Source organism: Lytechinus pictus, chromosome 2, assembly GCF_037042905.1.
Source record: "Lytechinus pictus isolate F3 Inbred chromosome 2, Lp3.0, whole genome shotgun sequence".
In the NCBI taxonomy this organism is placed as follows: domain Eukaryota; kingdom Metazoa; phylum Echinodermata; class Echinoidea; order Temnopleuroida; family Toxopneustidae; genus Lytechinus; species Lytechinus pictus.
The window spans coordinates 13,513,841-13,541,378 of NC_087246.1; the positions used below are offsets into that span (position 1 = coordinate 13,513,841).

Below are 27,538 nucleotides of genomic sequence, written 5' to 3' on the forward strand. Positions count from 1 at the left end.
AGACAAAAAGCTTTGAACAGTCTCTGCATTGGTTTTTCCGCTGATCTATACCGTATGACAGTCTACGTTGGCCTCTCTCACCAAGGCAATGTGATATGACAGTAAAATGTCAGAATTTTAAAAATAAATCCCGTTAGATCTGACTATCGCTGCATTGCTTGACAAGTAACTAGGCCTGGCAAAAGTTAGAATTAGTCATAGACATCTCTCTACTCCTGTTTTAGGTCCATATCTGTTTCTTTGAAGTTTTTTATTTAAACATTTTTGGGGACTCGTTTAGGTTTCCAGGTCCAGCACTAGAAAATAGGCCTAAACCTAGGCCAACGGCTCAGTCTTGACTAGACTAGGCCTGACCTAGATTTAAAAAGAATTTAGATCTAACGTTAGGCCTAACGTTAGTCTGTGCTATCTATTCATTCTAGATTCTATTTCTAGCCTAACCGGTAGCCCTAACGTTAATAGGATTGGCTGATCTAGTCTATTGTATGATCTAGAATCTCTAATGCTGGCCTAGGCTAGATCTAGACTAAATAACTTAGACTAAAAGTTAGACCCTATCTAGACCTAGAACTAGATATATCTAGGTCTACATGTAATAGGTCTAGACATTTGTAGACTCTCAACATGCTCAATGTAGATTCCTAAATCAAAAAATAATAAATGTAGGCTAGTCTACACTAGATCTAACGTTACTCATCTAATATGCCTTTACTAGGCTTTAAAGGAAGTAACGTTAGGCTAGAGCCTAGAGATCTAAATAATAAAGGGGTTCAGATTTTCACCTAATTTCTTTATAATATGTTGTTACCATGGCAACACGATTTCTGATACATACTTTATGTCTCGCACATCTTCAACTCAAGACTAATGTGTGTGCCAAATTTTATGAGCATTGGTTGAAAAAAGATGAATGAGTTCGAACTACAAAATTTTCACCTTAGTTTAGTTATTTGATATGTTGTTGCCATGGCAACAGAATTTCTGATACAGGCAAAAATATGTCTTAGACATCTTCACCTCAACATGAATGTATGTGCCAATTTTTTAAGAGAATCGACCAGTTGGAAACTGATACAGTAGTTCAAATCACTAGATTTTCATCTAACTTTGATATTTGATTTGTTACCATGGCAACATGATTTTTTTATTAAGTCATAAAATATATTTTGCACATCTTCACATCAAGACTTATGTTTGTGCCACATTTCATGAGAATTGGTTAAAAACTGAGGAAGTAGTTGGAACAGCAAGATTTTTAAATAGTTTTTGCCGTAATATTCCGTTACCATGGCAACACAATTTCCGACACATGCAAAAATGTGTATTGCAAATCTTCACCTCAAGACTTATGTATGTGCCAAATATCATGAGAAATGGTTTCAGAATTATATAGGCCTAGTAATTAAAACCACACGTTTTTAACCTAATTTTCGATATTTAATATGTTGTTACCATGGCAACGCAATTATATACTTTAGGCATAGAATATGTTTTGCACATCTTCACAATAAGACTAATGTATGTGCCAAATTTCATGAGAATTGGTTAAAAACTGAGGAAGTAGTTGGAACAGCAAGGTTTATACATAGTTTTTGCCATAATATACTGTTACCATGGCAACACAATTTCAAACACATGAAAAAATGTGTCTTGGACATCTTTACCTCAAAACCAATGTGTGAGCCAACTTTCTTGAGAATTGGCAGAAAACTGATGAAAGTATTTTAAACGGCAAAATTTTGGCCATGATATACTGTTACCATGGCAACACAATTTCCAAAAAAGGGGGAAAAAACTTCTCACACCTCATTACCTTGAGAACAATCTATGTTCCAAATTTCATGAAAATCGGTTAAAAACTGAGGAAGTAGCTTGTAATGCAATATAGGCATACATTCTAAAAAAATTGTCGGCCATGATTTGTTGGATTTAAACCAGGCTTAAACTACCCCCAGCGCGAGTTTAACTTTTTGAGGATTTATTACCACACTTAGACCAGGGCTAACTTAAACCTTGCTATCGGAATACGAAACTTAAACCTAGGTTTAAATATGGCAGTTTATTACCACACTTAGACCAGGGTTAACTTAAACCTTGCTATCGGAATACGAAACTTAAACCTAGGTTTAAATATGGCAGTTTATTACCACACTTAGACCAGGGTTAAGTTAAACCACGCTATCAGAATACGGGCCTATGTGTTTTATTTGGGAATAAATAGGAAGTACACTTTAACAAAAATTGTCTTGTGATTTTGTAATATTTTCTTAAATTCTTTATTGAACCCACTGGCGAAAATCCGTGTTGATGGGTGAGGGGATGACTGAAATATTTTGGCATTTTTTTGCAATCATGTTTTTAGATATGCAAGGAATTGTCATTGATATGTCCACAGTGGCGACCGTGGGTCACGGCATTGGGGGGGGGGGGGGGGCACCAGCAAAAATTTTGAATGACTGAGTGAGTGACCTAATAGAGACATTTTAAGGACAATGTTTACGGATATGTATCTCACTGATCAAATAATGCGAGCGAAATTTTTTTATATTCACACCTAAAAAGGGACATTATAATCAAATTTGTGTAATCATGATAGGTACCTGTCTCGCTTAACAATGCGAGCGCGAAGCGCGAGCTGAAAACTTAGATAATTCAGACCTGAAGTGGGGCATTCTAAGGTTTCTTTGTAGGAATTAACTAGGACCATACGTAATTCAATATCCAAATGATGCGAGCGCGAAGCGCGAGCTGAAAATGTTTGATATTCAGATCAGAAGAAGGGACATTTTAAGGACTGATTTTAGGAATTCATGAAGAACAGACATATCTCACCAATCCACTAATGCGAACGTAATCACGGACAGGAAATATTTCATATATACGAAGACCTTAACATGGGGCAATCACTTTTGAGTCATGAAAAAGAAGCATATGTCACTACATAAAACAATGATAACTCAAGTGCTAGGAAATATATTTGGTTTATATTGACTTGAAAACGGGATGTTTTAGTACAACAGGATTATATATCTCGTTAAACAGACAATGCGAGCACCAGGAACAATGAAGACGTAGGCCCTGGGCAAATTATGTTTCATAAAGTTATGATAAAAATGTTTCTTATGTAATGTAACTTAACATAGTTATAATATAATATAACATTCTAATGAATAATATTTTCTTCTTTCCCACTACGTTTCTCTTCCCTTTCCCCCTTTCCCCGTTTTTTTTTGGGGGGTCAGCCGATGGGGGGGGGGGGGGGATGTGCCCCCCATGTCCCCCGTAGTTTCGCCACTGTATGTCCATATGGAAAATACCCCTCCAATATTATTATATTTTTTACCCCATGATGGTTTAATGGTTTTATTAGAGATTACATTAAACAAATTTTTGACATTCCATCTTAATCCCTTCCCAAAGACCCCAACATTGATGAATTGGAAGAAACGGGGGTTTCTCTTCAATGTTATAATAAGGACATAAGTATTTCGTTTGGAAATGGTGAACTGGCTCTTTATTTGCATTTTATGATTCAATAATATTATTTTATTTGTTAAGCGGTATTTTTGGAGGAATTTTCACCAATAAAACAATTATCGCTTGTGATTTTTTTTTCATTTCTTTCGTAAAAAGTGGGGGGGGGGGGATGTTTGTACAGACCATCCCCCCCTCCTCGAAAAGTGTGGGGGGGGATATATCCCCCCTCCCCCCCCCCGGGATTTACGCCAATGATTGAACCTGAACAGTTTCAATCATACATAAACAGTTTTGTCTTGTACTGGTGTCATTATTTTCAAATCCACATCGCGAGGTTTTTCTGAAAGAATTTAAAAAATCAAATTACAAAAGGGACTTGAACTATGAGACTTTTTCCTGTTTAATGAATTGACCTGAAAAATAATCTAATGTATGGGAGAGAGGGGGAGAAAAGAGGGAATTTCCCGTGGTTTATTTTCAAATGAATGGGAGAGATAAGGAGAGGAAGAGATATAAAGAGAGAGAGAGAGAAACAAAAAGAAACAGATAGGGAGAGGGTGTGTGTGTGTGGGGAAGAGAAATCGGAGAGATTTCCGTCATTGAAACCCCATCCTAAATGTCCTACGATTTGTTTCTTCTATTGCTAAGTAACATCAAAAGTACAAACATAAGTATGCTGAATCGAAATGATCATAATCACGAACATGCATCAATTGGCCTATACTTATGTTGAATGGCTAAGCGATTATGATGTTTTCACACCATACTACGCTGACGCGAAGCCACGAGAGGTACATTTCATTGTCTGTAAATTCATTGTCACTGTCAGATCTCAAAAGAAAAGAAAAATCGTAAATCGTTGAACAATAGTTTAAGCAGTAAGATCTCTTGGAGGTATATGTTCACTTTTATACATTATTTCCCGAAGAGGTAAATGTATTCAGATAGCATAATCACGATCATTTATGCCATTGAGGGTAAAGAAATAACAACATCAACAATAATCATGATAATAATAATAAAATACAACTGAAATCACATAAACGGAGATGAGGGGGAGAGGGATGGGTGTGATCAATCTATAAACAAATTCGAATTGTCGCGGTACCAAAGGAGGATATGGGCTTAAACCCCACCTGTATGTGTAAACATGTACAAAAACATTAAAACTATTGTATTGCAATGTTATGCACGTTTGGCCTTCACAGCCATTTCTGCTCAGCTCACCTACTTTTCAAAGTCATTCCATAGCCCCTGAAATGAGAAAAACTTATCTATTTGGTAAAGGGTCGGAAAAACATGTAAAAATTTCAACATTAACAATGTCCTGATCATTTTCATCTGTTGCAAAAAAAATAACAAGTTGGATCATTGAAAAGGAAAACCTACTTCATATTTAACTCAAATTTGTAACCCCTTTTCAACTGCATAATATTTATTGGAACATCATCATATAAGAATGCCTTTAACATGTTTAATGTTTGATACCCCTCTTGGATAGTATATATAAATGAGTTCATAACCCCCACCTCCGTCGCACATCGGGATGTTTTGTTTACCTGTTGTTATGACGATGATATTTTTGTTTTCATTCTGAACTATTGATCACCCCTGGGGACCTAGGGAAGTGGTTCATGATATTGAATTGTGATGCTTCGATGCAAACAATCATGTGGATATAATGATGGCCCGTGACTCCTTCCAAACGTGAATCAACGTTCATTGTCGTCTATCATCCACGTTTGCAGCGTCTCATGTGAAGTTTTAACGGGGATGAATCAACTTTTTCACTTTGACTGTCGTAGTGTGCGATATGGACTTGTGTATCCGGTTAATTTTGTCTAAAACGTTTAGAACGTCATCGATGCTCATCGATGTACAGGGGTGTGATGGTTTGGCATTGGAAGTTTGAAGAGTTTAAAAATCCTTGATATGGGTGCATCTGTGACTACCTGTAAATAGTGATTTTGGTCTTATCTGTCTCACAGTGAACATTATTCAAAAGAGCTTTGTCTGAAAACAGCTAACATGGCCGAACAGGGCGAAGATCCTTTAAAGAGTTCACAGAACCTGATATGTCCACTATGCTTGGAAATGTTTAAAGATGCAACTCTTCTCACATGTGGACACACTTTTTGTCGCATTTGCCTCGAAAACTATGACGAGACCCAGAGAGAAGTTGCTGACATGGCTTGTCCTCTCTGCAGGGTGACAACTAAATTGGAAAAAGAACGCGTGGCAGGGCTCCCCGCTAATGTTACCGTCAATGGTCTGGTGGACGACTGCCGTTCTGCTGGTGAAGGCCATAAATCTCCTGATGATGTCACCAAGTGCACAGCCTGTGAATTTGGAAAGGATGCGGTTTCTTTCTGCATTGCTTGCAGTTATTACATGTGTGAGGGATGTGACGAGGGACACGGCAAGTTGATGACAACATTCTTCAGGGGTCACCAGGTAGTCTCACTGGATGATGTGAAAGAGAAGGATATCAGCATTGATGAGTTATCTAACAAATGTTCCATACACAAGCGAGATGACAAGGATTTGTTCTGCAAGGACTGCAAGGTCTTTATCTGTTACAAGTGTACGATCGTTAGTCATCGTGATCATGTCATCAAGAACCAACCCGACGTCGTGGATGAGCTTAAGAATACGGTAGATCGGCTGATCAAGCTGTCTGATTCAACCATTGCCTCACTCAAAGAAAATATTGGGTTCATTGAAGATAAGAAGACAGGAGTTCAAGAAACTACCAAGAAACTTCGGGCTGATGTGACGGAGGCAGTTCATGTTAAATCTATTCAGCTCCAAGAAAATGAGCGTATGCTTCTTGAACAAGTACATGCTCTGCAGGAGAGGTGTGATGGCGACATAGATACCTTAAAAGAGAATGCCGTTCACAGGATCCAAAATATCTCACGTTCACTAGCATTGGTTAAGGACGGCATCAAGACACGCCATCTTGAGATGGAGAGATTAACGGCACACTCTTTAGTGTGTGAGGAATTGGAAGCTAGTCTAGGCGAAGCCTCTGATGAAACGTCTGCAAAGGATATACTGGAGAGTGTGGAAGAGGTGAAATTTCTTCCTACCGATAACATGCATGAAGAAGTTGGCCAGTTCTCAATTCCGACATGCAGAATCATCAACAAAATTGAGTTTCCCAAACATATCCAAGGAATGGTAAAAATGAACATCAAAAGCGTCGTAATTGCTCAATATGGTGGACAGAGTGTCATTAAAATCAACTCCAATGGCGATAAACAGGACATGCAGAAGCTACCGTCCATGTTCTACTACGACATTGCTTTTCAGAGCAGGTCCAAGATGGTGGTATCTTCCAATTCCTATTATGAAATTCATGTGCATGCCAAGGATGGATCTCGTCTGGCGACGATAGAAGTACCACGAGGTGGTGATTACCCAAAGGTGAGCATCGGTCCCTCAGATGAGATCTTGGTTGCCAACAAATCAAGCCAGGTTTTCATTTACGAGTCTAGCGGACAAACCCTGACACATACCATACCGACTCCAAACTTACCAAAGCAAGCCTTTGCCACCATGTCAGGAGCAATTGTCACGAGTTCCTGTGATGCAAACCCCAGTGTGGTACAGCTGTATGACAAGGATGGTAACGCAGGTACATCTCTTCGAGCCCTTCAGGGGGAATACCTCTATCCTGCTGTAGATAGTAAGGACAGGATCTTTATTGCAAGAGTCAAGAAGGGCACTCTTCTGTTCACGCTCTATGAGCTAGAAGGTCTTGACCTGAGGAAAAGGGCACAATTTGAAGAACTGAAAATATCCCCGGGTAGCAACGCATGCTATTTGGTGTGCCTTTCTCGAGGTATGCTTGCTTTTGCCTGTGGTTGTTGGCTTTATTTTGTGAAAGTTCCCTATATATATTCTACATACTAATTGTACTTGCCATTGCACTTGCTAATTGCTTACTTGTAAGCATGTTGTTTAATTGTGTTCATGATTGTGACACCCAGAAAGTTTGTTGACATGGTTGATGATTTGCAAAAAGGAATTCTTTCCGCTTTTACTGAAAAAAATGAACAGTATTGTCGACTACAAAATGGCAATGGATCTTATACACTCTTTGTTATTGCCTGAGAAAATCAAATTTTTCTTCTTCATATTTTTGGTTTTCGCATTACATTCGTTTTATGAAATGTAAGTATTGTCAATATATGATATTATTATTGAACTATTAGAATCTCACTGTTATAATATGATTCCTGTAAAAAGTGGTAGAACTTCTGAGTAATATTTATTTATGGCAGCTATGCTTTTTGGTTTGTAATTGTTTTAAAAAGTGAATGTTTCAAGGCCAACATCATCCTCTTTAGGCATGTTAGGGGGATGCGAACTGACCATTACATTGTGTAGTTTCTCGTTGATTGTGTGATATAAATAGCAATACTTTAAAGTAATTATACATGTTGAGATAAATACATATAATGAAATTGGCCTTTTATTTCATTTCTATAAAGAAACTAAAATGATTTGAGAGGAACATACTTGCTTTGCTACTTGGTACATAAATTATTATATTACATGTACTGCGGTATGAATGTAGTAAATTAACCTGTTATCGTTCAATTGAGCCTAAATCTAAAGGTCAAGTCTACCCAGAAAAGTGTTAATTTGAATAAATAGAGAAAAATCAAACAAAAATAATGCTGAAATTTCGTCAAAATCGAATGTAAAATAAGAAAGTTATGACATTCTAAGGTTTCGATATTTTTACTAAACAGTTATATGCTCAACTAAGCAGCATGCAAATGAGAGAGTTGGTGATGTCCCCCACTCACTATTTCTCTTGATTTTATTGTTTGAATTATACAATATTTAATTTTTTTTTTACAGATTTGACGATAAGGACCAGCTTGACTAAACCAGAAAATGTTAAAACAATTGTAATATCCCATGCTCATGGAGGAAGAAAACTTTCTCACCTTCCAATGAGGAGAATACTAGAACATTTCATATTTCATATAGTGAAATGCAAAAGAAAAAGTGAGTGATGCCATCAGTCCCCTCATTTGCACGGGGATGTGCATATAACTGTTTTGTGAGATTAAGCAAAATTAAAGATGTCCGATTTCGATGAAATTTTCTGTGTTATGCTTGTTGGATTTTTCTCTTTTTGTTCTCTTTTCTCTTTTTGACCCCTTTGATCTGCATCTTTATTTATAATTTGTAATTTTCTGACAAGCAATCTAAGCAAAATTTAAACCAAAGACTTTAGTATTTGAACTTTGGAAAAAATCCAATAGTGTGGCTGCACGATATATAAATATTCTATTCATTTTCCTTTGCAAATTTAAATTTTCATATGCTGAAAATATTTCGGAACAAAATTGTCAGTACCTTATAATAAAGTTGTTCTTTTAATGGTTTGCATATTCGTAAATTTTGTTATTTCGTTCCCAGTTTTTATTTTCAACTGATATTATGAATGATCATTCGTGCGCAAATTATAAAACACATGTATAAAAATCGACAGATGGCTCTTTATCCTTGTTAGTACTTTTGAAATTCCCAATTTAATTTTACATAATTGTTGCTGTCACTGTTTCTGTTGTTATCTTAATAATCTAGAAATTTTCACAAATGTTGATGTGTTGCAGAATGCAGTTCTTGTCTGTTTCTATAATAAAAAGGAAATGAATTTTATTTTCGCAATGTCTTTACCATGCCAGAGTAAGTCATGTTATGCAGTGTCTATGCATTCGTTGTTAGGCATGTCTGAGGATATGAGAGTGGATTAGCAGAGAAAAGGAAAGAGAGAGGGGGATAGAGAGAGAGGGGTGGTAGGGATGGGGAGATTTTGAATAGACATGAAATGAGTTTGACGAATAGGAAAATTGTGTTTTACCGTATGGGTATTTCATGAGTATGAGCGTTTCACACACACCCCCACACGCACCCAAAAAGAAAGCTTTCTTAAAACCTGCAACTTACGAAACAACTTAACTGGTTATGTCTTATGAAAACAAAACAAAACACAACAAAAATGGCCCCAAAAAGACTCCGTATTGTTGCGTTTTTTAGACAACGTACTAAGTACGTCATCGATTCAATCACCCAAGAAAAAGAAACAAAAGAGAAATGGGAAAATGAAATGTTGATTGCGCGAAAATAACGAATGTATGGGGTTTAATAAAGCATGCCCTTGATAATCGGGATTTTCCCCCTTTCAAAACCTCCCACCAAGATTTTTCTATTGTTGTTTAACAATGTACTTTGAGATAGGATGAGATGTTAGAAATGAAAATGAATAGAGAGGGAGGTATTAAATAACATTTATCGATGGGGAAAGAGAGGGGGAAATGGGGGAACCATTGACAAGACACCGAAGAGAGAATAGGAAAGAGAGAGAGCAAGAGAGAAAGAGCGTGAGGGGAGCAGAAAGGGAAAGACGGGTGATGAAAAGAAACAGAAGAACAAGTATGGGACCGTGGGGTTGTTTGAGAAGCAAAGACAATAGCTGAATATACATCTCATATAATACAATTATTATCGTTATGACGATGGTCATTCTACTTGGCGTCCCCTGTGTCTTGGAGGCGAAAAGTGAAGTGAATCACTGCAAGGTATCATAAGGTTCATAAGGTAGTATTTTTCGTCCAAATAAATAAATAAATGAATGAATAAATGGAAATTTGCATTCTTACACGGTACTGAACATAAATATTAACATTAAAGGTCAAGTCCACCCCAGACATTTTTTGATTTGAATAAATAGAGAAAATCAAATTAGTATAACACTGAAAATTTCATCGAAATCGGATGTAGAATAAGGAAGTTATGACATATTAAAGTTGTGCTTATTTTTCACAAAACAGTGATATTGTACAACTCAGTGACATTCAAATGAGACAGACGACGATGATCCCTCACTCACTATTTCTTTTTTTTATTGTTTGAATTATACAATATTTCACTGAACTATAATAGTATCAAAGAATGCTAATTCCATTATGTTCAGAGAGGAATTAATCGTTCTTTCCCTTGACAATGAAGAGAAAATTAGAATATTTCATATTTGATATAATTAAATACAAAAGAAATAATGAGTGGATGACGTCATCAGTCTCCTCATTTCCATACCGACTAGGGTGTGCATATAACTGTTTTGTGAAATTAAGCAAAACTTTAAAATTTCATAACTTTCTTATTTTACATCCGATTTTGATGAAATTTCACAGTGTTATGCTTAGTGGATTTTTCTCTTTTTATTCAAATCAACTTTTTGTTGGCGGGAATTGTCCTTTGATAGAAAATGAACCCATTTACAGGTGTTCTCCTTTCTCCCAAGGGCTTTGGTGAATAGACAACAATGTAGTATGTTTATTTTCTGTCGAGAGTCCTTCTTAAATGTAACAACCAATTATGTTGAAAATTTCATTTATGTCAGAGAAGTGATAACTAGTTATAAAATGAATGTCACCAATATCAAGGATTTATCAACAACGCCCTCACAAGATCCCTTGGGGAAAAATAAGTCAGAGGTGGAAATTCCACAGAGCATGACCAACAAAACATGTGTAACAGGTATTGTATGCAATAATTACAGTTTATTTATGAAGATCCAACGGAATCAAATAATTATATCAAGTGCACATACTTTTAATCCGTCTGTTAATCAAAATTCAGCATCCACTTTTCACCGATAGTGGTACTTTTAAATTGCAAGTCAAATGTAAAACATTTCCTGCTTTCAAAAAAAAAAAAAATCATATTAAGCTTACAAAGAAAAATCCGGAATGTTATAATCTTGATAATTATTTGAAACGTTCTATTGATGATGTCGTTAATTTTATTTATCGTATATTGCTCCCCTGTATAATTGGTTTACATTTCTCCATACTTTTTAAATTTTGTATTATTATTTCAATACTCTTTTTTATCAAACGGGTACTCCAGGCTGAAAAAAGCATGGTTTGAATAGATAAAGAAAACAAAACACTGATGATTTGACCAAATTCGGACTTGGAATAACATATATATGAAATTTTAACGATTTGCATTATTTCGGGGAAACAGTTCTAAGCATGTCTTCATGGTTATTCAATAAGCAAACTGATAATGTCATATTCCCTTGTTTTTCTGTATTTTATTATATGAAATTACAATTTATTCAAATTTTGTCCTCCAAGGTTCAATTGGATTGAAAAATTATTTAATGCATAAGATATTCACTGCTGCAAACTTCTCTTATTTATAAAAGAGGCATATCATACACACATGTAAAAAATTGTGAAATAATTATGATCTTTAATGTAATACTAGAAGAAAAAGGAAAGTGGGGACATGCCATCATAAGCCCAACTAATGAATATTCATGACGTTGTGCATATACCTTTTTTTTTAAACAAAATATTGCTAAAGATAGAAAGTCATTAACTTCGTTATTTGTTATCATATTTAAAATTTTCAGCATTTTGTTCAGTGAATTTTACTCTATTTATTTAGACACAATTACTTTCAGCCCGGATTACCCCTTTAAATAAAAAAAAATCTGCTTATATTGTATATGTCTTTTAATTTGTTTCCCTTTGCTTTCAGAATGAAGAAAATATTTCAGTTTATCATTCTTTGACAGCTATAAATGATTGGAGCGTCATAAGAGTTAATGAATAGAATATGACAGAATTGTGCACCAGTTGGCTCTCCATAGTTAAACTTTAAACCAAGGTTCAATTTAAACCCGAGTTCAGAATACGGGCCAAAGTGATTGGCGCTTCAGTTGTCTGTTGTGACCATCAGGCAAACTATATGGGTGATATACACGATCTCCCTACATCCAAATGCAAAAGTGGCACTGTCCCGAACTTTACATGCTGTGTTTCTTTACACCTTCATGTATCGCAAACATGGATCATCCTGGATCTCAATCCGTGATGTTCAGGGGTACAACGTCGTGATTCTCGTCATTCAATACGATCACAACTAGGTCCCAACGATCCCAACATGGATGGGTACGAGTCTGTATGAGGTCTACGTGGATAGGAACGCCTGTAACACGGACCAAGCCGAAATAGTCCCCGGAATGAACACGAAGGGCGAGAATTAGCACGGATGTTACTGGATCATCCTTACACGGCCCTTTAAACTTGGATATCCCCATAATTTTGACGGATGATGTAAACATCAGACCCTATACTCGTAATCTATATTTGAGTCATTCCGTCCTATTTGCCCTTATATCTCTGTAAAAAAATATGAAATATAAAAGAAAGCTTAAATCAAAACTAGATGGGAGGTATATGCTATTTTAACCTTCAACCATCCATTCACGAATATCACATTAAAACTTAGTCATTCATGTAGTAAACAAACGCGAATTTCGAATCCGGATGGAATTTGTATTCGTATATTCGTGCGGACGTATCGGTGTCTACACGGATATACCTTTGGATGCATTCGGTGACCTTACACGATGGTACATGGTGGCTACTGCTTCTTCCGTGTACGTCTGGATTATTGAACTTATTCATCACTTTAATCTCATTTATGGGTTCAGAAATCTGAAATAGCCTTCCTGATGAAGTAAAACGGCTTAAATCTGTAAATTCCTTCCGCAGAGCACTTAAAAACATTTTCATACAAGAATATTCATGAGTTCCTCAATCATTTGTAAATATTGTACATATGTTTTAATTCATTTGTATGCAATTCTTGCTTTTACCCTATTGTGCTAGACCTATTCATTTGTTTGATACACTAGATATGTTATTTGCCGAAGAGCATGATTTGTTAACTTACTATTTAAACGTTATTTCATGCTATCAATTATGATTATGTATATTGTAGGATAGGGGCTCCACGTCCCACTAGCAGTATACTTGCTATTTCTTTTATTGAACCTGAACAGTATTAATCCCACATAAAAAATTGTCTTGTATTGGTGTCATTTCTAATCCACATCGCAAGGTTTTTCTGAAAGAATTTATAAAAACGAATTACAAAAAGGATTTGAACTATGAGACTTTTTCTTGTTTATTGAATTTACCTGAATAATAATGAAAAGAGGGAATTTCCCGTTGTTTATTTTCAAATGAGTGACAGAGATAGGGAGAGAAAGAGATATAAAGAGAGACAGAGAGAGAGATAAAAAGAAACAGATGGGGAGAGGGTGTGTCTGTGTGAGAGATTTCCGTCATTGAAACCCCATCCTACGTTTTGTTTCTTCTATTGCTAAGTAGCATCGAAAGTACAAACATAAGTATGCTGAATCGAAATGATCATGATCACGAACATGCATAAAGTGGGCTACTTTTGTTGAATGGCTAAACGATTATGATGTTTTCACCCCATACTAAGCTGACGCGAGCCACGAGAGGTACACCTCATTGTCTGTAAATTCATTGTCAGGTTAAGCAGTAAGATCTCTTGGAGGTATATGTTCACTTTTATACATTATTTCCCGGAGAGGTGAATGTATTCAGATGGCATAATCACAATTTTTTATGCCATCGAGTGTAAAGAAATAACAACAACAAAAATAATAATAACAATGATAACAAAATACAACTGAAATCACATAAACGGAGATAAGGGGGAGAGGGGTGGGTGTGACCAATCGATGAACAAATTCGAACGGTCGAGGTACCAAAGGAGGATAGGGGCTTCAGCCCCACCTGTATGTGTAAACATGTACAAAAACATTAAAACCACTGCATTGCAATGTTATGCACGTTTAGCCTTCACAGTCATTTCTGCTCAGCTCGTCTACTTTCAAACTCCATTGCCCCTGAAATGAATGAAATATATATCTATTTGGTAAAGGGTCGGAAAACATGTAAAAATTACAACAATAGATCAACAATGCCCTGATCATTTTCATCTGCTGCAAAAAAAACATACAAATGTAAATCGTTGAAAAGGAAAACCTACTTCATATTTAACTCAAATTTGTAACCCCTTTTCAACTGCATGATATTTATGGGAACATCATCATATAAGAATGCCTTTAACATGTTTAATGTTTGATACCCCTCTTGGATAGTATATATAAATGAGTTCATAACCCCCACCTCTGTCGCACATCGGGATATTTTGTTTACCTGTTGTTATGACGATGATATTTTTGCTTTCATACTGAAGTATTGATCACCCCTGGGGACCTAGGGAAGTGGTTCATGATATTGAATTGTGATGCTTCGATGCAAACAATCATGTGGATATAATGATGGCCCGTGACTCCTTCCAAACGTAAATCAACGTTCATTGTCGTCTCCATCATCCACGTTTGCAGCGTCTCATGTGAAGTTTTAACGGGGATGAATCAACTTTTTCACTTTGACTGTCGTAGTGTGCGATATGGACTTGTGTATCCGGTTAATTTTGTCTAAAACGTTTAGAACGTCATCGATGCTCATCGATGTACAGGGGTGTGATGGTTTGGTATTGGAAGTTTGAAGAGTTTAAAAATCCTTGATGTGGGTGCATCTGTGACTACCTGTAAATGGTGATTTTGGTCTTATCTGTCTCACAGTGAACATTATTCAAAAGAGCTTTGTCTGAAAACAGCTAACATGGCCGAACAGGGCGAAGATCCTTTAATGAGTTCACAGAACCTGACTTGTCCACTATGCTTGGAAATGTTTAAAGATGCAACTCTTCTCACATGTGGACACACTTTTTGTCGCATTTGCCTCGAAAACTATGACGAGACCCAGAGAGAAGTTGCTGACATGGCTTGTCCTCTCTGCAGGGTGACAACTAAATTGGAAAAAGAACGCGTGGCAGGGCTCCCCGCTAATGTTACCGTCAATGGTCTGGTGGACGACTGCCGTTCTGCTGGTGAAGGCCATAAATCTCCTGATGATGTCACCAAGTGCACAGCCTGTGAATTTGGAAAGGATGCGGTTTCTTTCTGCATTGCTTGCAGTTATTACATGTGTGAGGGATGTGACGAGGGACACGGCAAGTTGATGACAACATTCTTCAGGGGTCACCAGGTAGTCTCACTGGATGATGTGAAAGAGAAGGATATCAGCATTGATGAGTTATCTAACAAATGTTCCATACACAAGCGAGATGACAAGGATTTGTTCTGCAAGGACTGCAAGGTCTTTATCTGTTACAAGTGTACGATCGTTAGTCATCGTGATCATGTCATCAAGAACCAACCCGACGTCGTGGATGAGCTTAAGAATACGGTAGATCGGCTGATCAAGCTGTCTGATTCAACCATTGCCTCACTCAAGGAAAATATTGAGTTCATTGAAGATAAGAAGGAAGGAGTTCAAGAAACTACCAAGAAACTTCGGGCTGATGTCATGGAGGCAGTTCATGTTAAATCTATTCAGCTCCAAGAAAATGAGCATATGCTTCTTGAACAAGTAAATGCTCTGCAGGAGAGGTGTGATGGCGACATAGATACCTTAAAAGAGAATGCCGTTCACAGGATCCAAAATATCTCACGTTCACTAGCATTGGTTAAGGACGGCATCAAGACACGCCATCTTGAGATGGAGAGATTAACGGCACACTCTTTAGTGTGTGAGGAATTGGAAGCTATTCTTGGTGAAGCATTTGATGAAACGTCTGCAAAGGATATACTGGAGAGTGTGGAAGAGGTGAAATTTCTTCCTACCGATAACATGCATGAAGAAGTTGGCCAGTTCTCAACTCCGACATGCAGAATCATCAACAAATTTGAGTTTCCCAAACATATCCAAGGAATGGTCACGAAGAACATCAACAGCGTCGTAATTGCTCAATATGGTGGACAGAGTGTCATTAAAATCAACTCCAATGGCGATAAACAGGACATGCAGAAGCTACCGTCCATGTTCTACTACGACATTGCTTTTCAGAGCCGGTCCAAGATGGTGGTATCTTCCAATTCCTATTATGAAATTCATGTGCATGCCAAGGATGGATCTCGTCTGGCAACGATAGAAGTACCACGAGGTGGCGATTACCCAAAGGTGAGCATCGGTCCCTCAGATGAGATCTTGGTTGCCAACAAATCAAGCCAGGTTTTCATTTACGAGTCTAGCGGACAAACCCTGACACATACCATACCGACTCCAAACTTACCAAAGCAAGCCTTTGCTACCATGTCAGGAGCAATTGTCACGAGTTCTTGTGATGCAAACCCCAGTGTGGTACAGCTGTATGACAAGGATGGTAACGCAGGTACATCTCTTCGAGCCCTTCAAGGGGAATACCTCTATCCTGCTGTAGATAGTAAGGACAGGATCTTTATTGCAAGAGTCAAGAGGGGCACTATTCTGCTCACGCTCTATGAACTAGAAGGTCTTGACCTGAGGAAAAAGGCACAATTTGAAGAACTGAAAATATCCCCAGGTAGCAACGCATGCTATTTGGTGTGCCTTTCTCGAGGCATGCTTGCTTTTGCCTGTGGTTGTTGGCTTTATTTTGTGAAAGTTCCCTATATATAATATGCATACTAATAATTGCACTTGCCATTGCACTTGCTAATTGCTTACTTGTAAGCATGTTACTTCATCATGTTCATGAATGTGAAACCTAGAAAGTTAGTTGACATGGTTGATGATTTGCAAAAAGGAATTCTTTCCGCTTTTACTGAAGAAATGAACATTATTATCGACAATGTAATGGCAATGAATCTTATACACTCTTTATTGCCTAAGAAAGGAATTTTCTTCTTCATATTTTTGTTTTCGCATTACATTACATGTGTTATGAAATGTAAGTATTGTCAATATATGATATTATTAATGAACTATTAGAATCTCACTGTAATAGTATGATTTCTGTAAAACGTATAACTTCTGAGTAATATTTTATTTCTGGCACATATGCTTTTTGGTTTGTAAATTGTTTTAAAAAGTGAGTGTTTCAAGGCCAATATCATCCTCTTTAGGGGGATGCGAATTGACTAACATTGTATATGGTTTCTCATTGATTGTGTGATATAAAAAGCTACATTTTAAAGTAACTATACATGCTGAGATAAATATATACATTGAATGAAATTGGCCTATTATTTTATTTGTATAAAGAAACTAAAATGTTTATAGAGGAACATACTTGATTTGCGACTTGGTACATAAACTATTTTATTACATGTACTGCGGTATGAATGTAGTGAACTAACCTGTTATCATTCAATTGAGCATAATATCAAAGGTCAAGTCCACCCAGAAAAGTGTTGATATGAATTGAATAGAGAAAAATCAAATATGAATAATGCTGAAATTTTGATCACAACCGGATGTAAAATAAGAAAGTTATGGCATTTTTAAGTTTCACTATTTTTCCCCACAAAACAGTTATTATGCATAACTCGGCAGCAGGCAAATGAGAGAGTTGATGATGTACTTCACTCACTATTTCTTTTGTTTTGATTGTGTGAATTATACAATACTTCATTTTTCACAGATTTGACAATAAGTACCAACTACTAGACTGAACCATAAAATGTTAAAACAATTGTAATTCTCCATGTTCATGGAGGAAGAAAACTTGTTTCACCTTCCAATGAGGAGAAAATTAGAATATTTCATATTTCATATAATGAAATAAAGATGAAATAGTGAGTGAGTGATGTCATAAGTCCCCTCATTTGCATACTGACCAGGATGTGCATATAACTGTTTTGTGAGATTAAGCAAAACTTAAAGATGTCATAACTTTCCTATTTTACATCCGATTTTGATGAAATTTTCAATGTTATACTTGTTGGATTTTTCTCCTTTTGTTTAAATCAACTTTTTGTTAGGGTGGACTTGTCATTTAAAGACTACGCTGTTCAGAATGTTGCATTACGGGTTAGGAATCTGGCTAGCTTAGAGTAGTTGAGGAATTGAGGTGATGCTATTAAGGCTGCAGCTTCGTATTTGCTTCAAGCAAATTCTTGTCTCACCCAATGCGCGTGCAAAGTGCGAGTGATACTTTTCTTTTCCATCTTTTTCTTTGTTTCTCTTTTTTCATTTTTTTGTGTCGGGGGTGGGGGAGAAAGCCGCTTTGACCCCTTTGATCTGCATCCTTATTTCTACATATATATAATTTGTCATTTTCTGAGAAGCAATCTAAGAAAAATTTAAAGCAAAGACTTTTAATACCGGTATTTGTAATTTATGGAAACAATCCCATACTGTGGCTGGACTAATATATAAATTTTCTATTGATTTTCCTTTGTAAATTTAATTTTCTATATCCTGAAAATATTTCGGAATAAAATTGTATAGCTTGATAAGATTTTTCTTTTAATGGTTTGCATATTCGTAAATTTTGTTATTACGTTCACTGTTTTTGTTTTCAACTGATATTATGAATGATATTCATTCGTGCGTGAATTATAAAACACCCTATACGAATCGAACGATGGCTCTCTAATTTGTTAGTACTTTCTACAGTTCTAATTCAATTTTAGATAATTGTTGCTATCACTGCTTCTGTTGTTATCTTAATAATCTAGAAATCTTCACAAATTTGATGTGTTGCAGAGTGCGGTTCTTGTCTGTTTCTTGCAATTAAAAGGAAATTAATTGTATTCTCGCAATATCTTTACCATGGCAGAGTAAATCATTTTGTGCAGTGTCTGTGCATTCGTTGTAAGGCATATCTGATGATATTAGAGTGGATTGGCAGAGAGAAAGAAAGAGAGAGGTAGAGAGAGAGAGAGAGAGAGAGAGAGAGAGAGAGGGAGAGAGAGGGGGTAGGGATGGGGAGTTTTTGAAGAGGCATGAATTGAGTTTGAGAAATAGGAAAATGGTGTTTTACCGTATGGGTATTTCATGTGTATACGAGCGTTTCACACTCTCACACACACACATGCACCCAAAATTAAAGCTTTCTTAAAACCTGCGACGTCGAAACAACTTAAAGGAGAATGAAACTCTTGGAGCAAGTTAGCTTTTGTGAAAGCAGAAAAATCAAAGAATGAGATCAACAAAAGTTTGAGTAAAATAGGACTAGCAATAGAAGAGTTATGAGCATTTGAATGTCGAGATCACTAATGCTATGGAGATCCTCCTATTGGCAATGCGACCAAGATCTATGATGTCACAGATGAACAACTGTCCCCTTTTGGACACTGAAAATATACCCCAAAACATCTCTTTTTGTTCATTCTAATCATATGACAAACGATTCATCAATGATATAATGTTGTGAAACCTCTGTACTTGTCCTCTCATAAAGAGAACATCTGACCTTGTGATAGACTCTATAAAAGTGAGAATATAAGTGAAATAAGTACTAAAGTTATGAGGGAGTTGTACGTGTGTGACATCACAGATCTCGGTCGCATTGCCAATGGGAGGATCTACAAGGCATTAGTGATCTCAATATTCAAACGCTCATAACTTTCTTATTATTCGTTCAATCTTCCTCAAACTTTCAACAATATGTTTCTTTGTTTTTTCTCTTTGATATGGATTCAGCTGGTTTCAAGGGTTTCATTCTCCTTTAATGAATTAACTGGTCATGTCTTCTGAAAACAAAACAAAGCAAAAATGGCTCCAAAAAGACTCCGTATTGTTACGGTTTTTTGACAACGTGCTAAGTACGTCATCGCTCCAATTACCCAAGAAGAAACAAAAGAGAAAAGAGAAATCGGGAAAATAAAATATTGATCGTGCGAAATTAACAAAGCATGCCCTTGATAATCGGGATTTTCCCCCTTTCAAACCCCAAACCTCCCACCAAGATAATTCTACTGTTGTTTAACAATGTAAAGATGCTGATCAATTATATCTCCCAATATGCAGAACCACCCAGGGCCAGTTTTCAATTTCTTTCATGGGATCAAAAATTTGGAATTGTATACCAAATTATATAAAGGAAAGGAGATCAAGGAACACTTTCAGAAAGGAATGAATTGCTTACCTAAATACAACCAACCCTCTAATCTAATTCTGACAAGAGAATAGAAAATATTTCAATAGAATATAAGAGTATTCTAGATAAATCTCTAATTATATGTTATATATAACGTGGTGATTTTTCAAACAACATTTATAGTATCATTCACTGTTCATACATATTTCTTTTAAGTAAAAATACCAAAGATTTGAAGGAATCAGTCTCGACTAGCACTTGTGCTACCTTCTGGTTCCTTCTTAACAACAACATTCAACCATATACGTATCTTTTGGTTAGATTATCAATATTGGAAACTGTGACTGGGATCTTAAAAAATGTTAAAACATTTGTTTTTTTAGGTTTATACACGTACGTCACATTTAATGTATTCAGATTTATCGTTTGTATTCTCATTTTATCCTTTATAATGTTAGCAATTACATCTGTATACTAGAATAGTTACATTTGTGCTGTGATGTTAACACATTGTTATCGTTATTGTTGTTAAGTAAATAAATAAACTCAAACACTTTGACATAGGATGAGATGTTAGATATGGAAATGAATAGAGAGGGAGGTACTACATGAAATTTATCGATGGACCATGGAGCTATAAAACATTGTGTTTTATAGCTCCATGGATGGACTAACGAAATGTGCAGAGAGGGGAAATGGGGCAACCATTGACTAGAAACCGAAGAGAGAATAGGAAAGAGGACCGAAAGAGAGAAAGAGAGAGAGAGAGAGAGAGAGTGATAGAGAGAGAGAGAAGTGTGGTAGAAAAGAAAAATGGATTAGAGGAAATGGGGGAAAGATGTTATAGAGAGAGGGAGAGAGAAAGAAAGTGGGATAAGTAGAGAGAGATGAGGGGAAGCAGAAAGGGAAAAACGGGTGATGAAAAGAAACAAAAGAACAATGGGAACGTGGGCTGGTTTGAGAAGCAAAGACAATAGCTGAATATACATCTCATATAACGCAATTATTATTATTATTGTTGTTATGACCATGATCATTCTATTTGGCGTTCCCTGTGACTTGGAGGCGAAAAGCGAAGTGAATTATTGGTACTTCGTACAGGTATTGTGTGCAATAATCAGTTTATTTATGAAGATCCAACGGAATCAAATAATTATATCAAGCCCACATACTTTTAATCCGTCTGTTAATCAAAATTCAGCATCCACATAGTGGTACTTTTAAATTGCAAGTCGTTTTTAAAACTTTTCCTGCCTTCAAAAAATAAAATCATATTAAGCTTACAAAGAAAAAAAAATCCAAGATTAGTATAATCTTGATAATCATTTCAAACGTTCTACTGATGATGTCGTTAATTTCACTTTACCGTATATGCCGATCCCTGTATAATTGGTTTACATTTCTCCATGCTTTATAAATTTTGAAATATCATTTAAATACTTTTTTTATCAAAAGGATACTCCAGGCTGAAAAAAATATGGTTTGAACAGATAAAGAGAAGAAAACACTGATATTTTGATCAGAATCGGACTTGGAATAACAAAGATATGAAATTTTAACGATTTGCATCATTTCAGAGAAACAGTTCTATGCATGTCTTCATGAATATTCAATAAGCAAACTGATGTCATTCTCCCTTGTTCTTCTGTATTTTATTATATGAAAGTAAAATTTATTCAAATTTTGTCCTCCAAGAATTTAAAATATTGGACCGAAAACTGATTTAATGCATCAGATATTCACTGCTGCAAACTTCTTTTATTTATAAGAGAGGCATATCATACACACATGTAAAAAGAAGTGAAATAATTATGATTTCATGTAATAAAGAAGAAAAAGGAAAGTGGGGACATGCCATCATAAGCCCAACTAATGAATATTCATGACGTTGTGCATATAACATTTTTTAAACAAAATATTGCTAAAGATAGAAATTCATTAACTTTGTTATTTGTTATCATATTTCAATTTTCAGCATTTTGTTCAGTGATTTTTACTCTATTTATTTAGACACAATTGTTTTCAGCCCGGATCACCCCTTTGATTTTTTTTCTCGAAAAATTATTAATTGTACTATTCAGCTAATGCAGTTAGAAATCAAAGTTTAAAATAAATTACATTATTACATGGATGTAAACTGACATTTTGTACATGTTTTTTTTTCTTTCATCTCTTCTTATAATATTTTACAATCATTACTAAATATTAAAACTGTATTTGCATGTATTTGTATTTCGATGAAACGTATAGAGTCTGTTATCATAAGTTATATTAGTACTATTAATTTTTTCCTTTTTATTCCAGAGAACAAAAGGTATCTTTATTTCATAATTTGAACAAAAATAATGACAAATCAAATTATTTTACATAACTCTTACATTCTTTTACGAACATTATTTTTAAATGTTTTCTTCAAAACATACAATTTAACCTATTTTTATGAATGAAAGAGTACTAGTGATACCCACTTTTCATAAAATAATTCATAAACAGCTCCCATTTCTTGTGGAAACTTTCCAGGAAAATCCATCCAACTAACAATAACATAAAGATGAATATTAATTTTGATAGAGTTATGTAATCATGAAAGTTTATCATAAATCTAAACATATTTGCAGCTATTCTAAAGCTATGATATATTTTGTTCAATACATAAGTTTTATATTCTGTTCATAATGTGCATGTATATACAGACCTACTCTTTACAGCTGGAGTACTCTCGGTACGTGAAATAACGTGACCATTATATCAAAACCTTACCACATCACATACATTAATACAGACACATTCAGGCACATTATTTCTCTTCAAGGTTCAACAATAAAACTATTAGATGTCGTCCTTATTCAGATGATTAATAGGAGCCTATATGTGTATGATTTTCCGATATCCTGGAGCAAGTATTCATTCTTTAAAGGAATATCTATTAGCAACACTCTTGCGCCGCCCCCTTACTTACACCATCTCCTGACCTTATGCAGCATGTCAGTTGATTATCATTATTATTACTACTTCTATTATTCTTATCATTATCTATGTCAGTTGTCTTGCAAAAGCGCAGTATGGTTCATACTGATTATTAACGTTGTCGCACATACTTTTGTTTCAATTTTTATCCGGTTCATAAGCAGGATTATCGATTTCAGTGATGGTGGTTTTGAATTTTCTCAAATCGTTCTTCCGGTTCATTTGTTCAGCAGGCTTCTTTCTATTATCGATGTAGTTGATGAAGGTGTATAAGATGGGATTTATCGAAGAGTTGATTGGGATGATGAATATCACACTCCAAGCATAGAGGGATGTCGGTAGTACAACCAGACCGGATTGTGTGAGAATACCCATGATAATGATCGGCATCCAACAGGCGAAATCCGTTCCTACGATGAATGCCATTTTAACGGCTACTTTGTACTCCCTGTCGCGTAAAGCCACGTTTCCCACGGATCTGGACGAACGCTTCACTTGAATAAACATCATGACGTAGCAAATTGCGATAATAAGGAACAAAACCATGTTGACCCCGATGAACGTAACATTCGAGTATATCCATGATGGACGAGAGACGCTCTCAGTGACAACGTACTCCACGCGGAAATCAAGTGCTGTTGAGTCAAAGTCTAGCTCAGGGGCCTCTAATCTGCCTGTCTGAACTGATTCAGCATGCAATGGCAATCCAATACAGACATCAGACAAACCATAAAACCCACGCACATCTGAACCCACCAAAAGCGGTATGACAGCAAGAGCCAGCATGAGAGTCCACATCATTAAAATCAGAATTCTGGCCGATTTAAGAGACATGCGCCATTTTCCGAAAGGAAACATGATACTAATAAACCTGTCGACGGTCATAAGAGTCAACGTGAAGACGGAACACTCACTCGCTAGAAAAGCCAGAACGCTAGTAAATTTGCACAATTTTGACTCACGCCAAATGGGGGCACTCAGGAAATATTGGTTTCCAAAGTAAATATCAATTGAAGTGATGATGATCATGTACACACCCATCAGGCAGTCAGCAATGGCTAGGTTGGATATGAAAAGAGTCTGGACACGAGATTGTGTAGTTTCTCCATGCCGGACGATGAGGACAGCCATGTTCCCGATGAAAGAAGAAACCCCAATTATCCATCCAGCCAGTCGCATGGCGATATTTGGGTAGAGCCTACCACACGTGTCTAGGGGACCGGTAGGAGATGACCTTGCGCAAGTCATGTTGTCTCGATGATCAAGAAGACAGCACACTCTGTTATCAGAAGTAGATCTGAAGCAAAGAAGTATAAAACTCAGTGTTTCTGGCATTGCCTATCGATGGTAAAGATCAATTTGTTTCAATGGTTTCATATCTTCATTAGATCGTTAAATATCAAATAGGTGTCAGTCATGCTTACATAATAATAATAATAGTCTTTAATGATAATTTAAAACTGATTTGTAGCCAAAGGCTGAATTAAAAATGCCTGTACGATATAAATGATGTACATAGTAATTGATTGTATTGTAAATAAACCACAAAAAGTAGATTAAATCGAATCGGTACACGAGACAGGTTCAACTCCATTCAACCTTGCAAAAGAAACCAGAAAGCCAAAGATTTGGGATACGTGTGTCACGAACGTGACATAAGATTCATCAGGGAATATGGATTATAAATTTGACAGATTATGTCAACAGAAATAGAATGAATCAAAACAAAAAAGTAAAAAAAATCCCGCAACCAAGGGCACGGGTATTGAGTGAAAACTGCAATATAAGTATTTTATCATAACGGCATAAATGCAGGGTAGTGTAGTCAAACAGAATATTTGCAAAGTTGAATGGAGCACTGAACATCAAAACAGAGTACTAACATGAGGATTATTTAGTTATTTTTCGGTGTAATGCGTTTCAATTTAGAGCTAAAGGTTGATCAAAATTAGGTATTTAATACCATCTTTTTGACATGTTTGAAGTGAATTTTCTTTCGATACAGTTTCCCACTGTCCAATGTCTAGCTCTTTCATTTGCAAACAAGTGGAATGCCTCTGGCTGTCTCACCTGCATCACGCGATTCAATATAGCAGCAGTGCTGACTTTGAAAACTACTATAAAATAATAATTCACAAAAAACACCATTCATATAATGATACAATACTACGTTCATTGACCTTTGACCGTGATCATGTGACCTAAAACTCGTCAGTGAAACTTGATTACCCCTTTATCCACTTTTTATACAATATATAAAAACTTTGAAAGTTATGACAGCAATCTTATAATTACCTCTAAAATGGCCAAAGTTCATTGACCCTAAATGACCTTCTACCTTAGTCATGTGACGTGAAACTCAAGCAGGATATTTAGTAATACCTCATTAACGTTATGTCTAATTTTCATGAACCTGGGGAGCGTTTCATGAAAGGACTTGTCGGACGTTTTGTCCGACAAGTACTGTTTTATCCGACAGTTACTATGGTAACAGTGCCTCTTACCCAATCATAATCAAGGAAAGTTGTCAGACCTGACATCTTGTCGGACGAAAATATTGATAAAACGCTCCCCAGGTCTATATATTTTCTGAGTTATGATGACATTTCAAAAACTTAACCTTAGGTTAAGATTTTGATGTTGATTCCCCCAACATGGTCTAAGTTCATTGACCCTAAATGACCTTTGACCTTGGTCATGTGACCTGAAACTCAGGCAGGATATTTAGTAATACTTGATTAACTTTATGGCCAAGTTTCATGAACTAGGTTTATATACTTTCTAAGTTATGCTGTCATTTAAAAAACTTAACCTTCGGTTAAAATTTGGTGTTGACACCGCCGCCGCCGTCGGAAAAGCGACGCCTATAGTATCTCTATGCTATGCAGGTGAGACAAAAAACTATTAGGAAAAAGAAGAATTTCTAATTTTATTCGGGGAGTACTCACACCGACTGTAAAGAATGCAGGTCAGAAAACAAATCAGGGTCGATGTATGCCACCGTGACGTCAATAAGCATGCTGAAAGAAAAAACCTTGCGATTTTCACTCAATGCCAGAAATAAATCATGAAGTCTCTCTCGTCAGATGAAATCGACTGAAAGTTTTCTCCAGCTTAAAATCTATTAATCATGTTCCATAATATGCGGTATTCAACGGAATCGACACCCCCTTAAATATTACCATGACCATTGGTACTATAAGGAATGGGCTCTGAAAAAAGTCATCAATTATTGAACTGCATCAATATAACATGTCATTGAGTCTAAAAGATACAGCTACAAGCAAACATAAAAAGAAGTTGGGCTTACAATATTTGCAAACTTTCTAATTTCCTCAAAGCTCCTGAATCGATGCGAATCAGTGGATTGTTGCTGATATCCCTGGAAATAAACAAATCACTTACAAGAAATATGAATCGGTTTACAATATCAAGGTGAATAATAAATATTTGCATCATATACGGAATGAAAATGGCTGAGATCTCGTAAAAACAGTGCCCCACTCAAAGTCGTGTATGTCGTGTATTCGAGGCATTCGATACTTTTTTATTAAGGTGTGTTAAAAAGTACAAGAATTTTTATTCGTGGAAGAATATGAAAACTTATTGAAAGAAATCATGTTAAATTGCAGAGTGTGTAGGCATCTCTCCCTCTCTTATCATTTTCCTCACTCCATCCGTGTATTTTGCTCTCTTCCTCTCCATCTATTCTCTCTTACATAAGTATCATAACATTTGACTTTGGCAATCATGCTTTGTTCTATAACCCTCGGCTCGAAGCCTTCTCAATGACCACGTACGATTACCACTCCCATCTCATCTCATTTATTAATTTTGTCATCTGTCTATCTGAATTCCCCTCCCAGCTCCCTCTGTTTTCCCTGTCCAGACAATTATTTCCAGGTCCTTTTTACGTAGAATGTGATACATTTACATCTAATATCTCGTCAATCATTACCAGAACAAAGGTTTATTTGTGACTTAAAATTATGTTTAAATTCGTACTTGCACACGATTTTTAAAGGTCAAAATGTATTTTTTTGTTATTCTTCTTTTGTTTTATATTGATTTTTTTTCAATAAAAATGCTGTTGGGGTTCACTCAAACACGAAACATGCACACTGTGTAATCACAGTGAATCTTCCAAGCAGTCTGCCAAAAAAAAAAAAAACGTGTCAAACAATCTCTTGTATCATAATTTTTTTCTTTTATTCAACAATTTCAAATTTGAATTGTTCTTATAGATTAACTAATTTTGATTTTTTTTTTGCTTTTTAAAGACCAAATAACTATTAAA

At 35.9% G+C, this 27,538-nt stretch overlaps 3 protein-coding genes across 3 annotated transcripts; 2 read left to right on the forward strand and 1 right to left on the reverse strand.

Moving 5' to 3' along the window:
- Positions 1-3,319: 3,319 nt before the first annotated feature.
- LOC129275221 (E3 ubiquitin-protein ligase TRIM56-like) lies at positions 3,320-9,185 on the forward strand. The gene has a single exon (XM_054912018.2). The coding sequence runs from the start codon at positions 5,506-5,508 to the stop codon at positions 7,393-7,395; it is 1,890 nt and encodes a 629-aa protein (XP_054767993.2). The 5' UTR covers positions 3,320-5,505; the 3' UTR covers positions 7,396-9,185.
- A 5,844-nt stretch (positions 9,186-15,029) lies between these two features.
- On the forward strand, positions 15,030-18,986 carry LOC129275202 (E3 ubiquitin-protein ligase TRIM56-like). Its single transcript, XM_064095765.1, has one exon. The coding sequence runs from the start codon at positions 15,030-15,032 to the stop codon at positions 16,905-16,907; it is 1,878 nt and encodes a 625-aa protein (XP_063951835.1). The 3' UTR covers positions 16,908-18,986.
- A 3,455-nt stretch (positions 18,987-22,441) lies between these two features.
- Positions 22,442-26,255, reverse strand: LOC129284294 (G-protein coupled receptor GRL101-like). The gene is made up of 2 exons (XM_054919716.2): positions 26,190-26,255; positions 22,442-24,538 (listed from the first exon to the last, which is right to left on the reverse strand). Exon 2 carries the CDS (start codon positions 24,487-24,489, stop codon positions 23,380-23,382), a length of 1,110 nt encoding a protein of 369 aa, XP_054775691.2. The 5' UTR covers positions 24,490-24,538; positions 26,190-26,255; the 3' UTR covers positions 22,442-23,379.
- Between the last annotated feature and the right edge of the window lie 1,283 nt (positions 26,256-27,538).

What these genes read in the sequence shown, in the direction of transcription:
- LOC129284294 (XM_054919716.2), bottom strand. Translation starts at nt 24,489, where the DNA reads ATGACTTGCGCAAGGTCATCTCCTACCGGTCCCCTAGACACGTGTGGT.
- LOC129275221 (XM_054912018.2), top strand. Translation starts at nt 5,506, where the DNA reads ATGGCCGAACAGGGCGAAGATCCTTTAAAGAGTTCACAGAACCTGATA.
- LOC129275202 (XM_064095765.1), top strand. Translation starts at nt 15,030, where the DNA reads ATGGCCGAACAGGGCGAAGATCCTTTAATGAGTTCACAGAACCTGACT.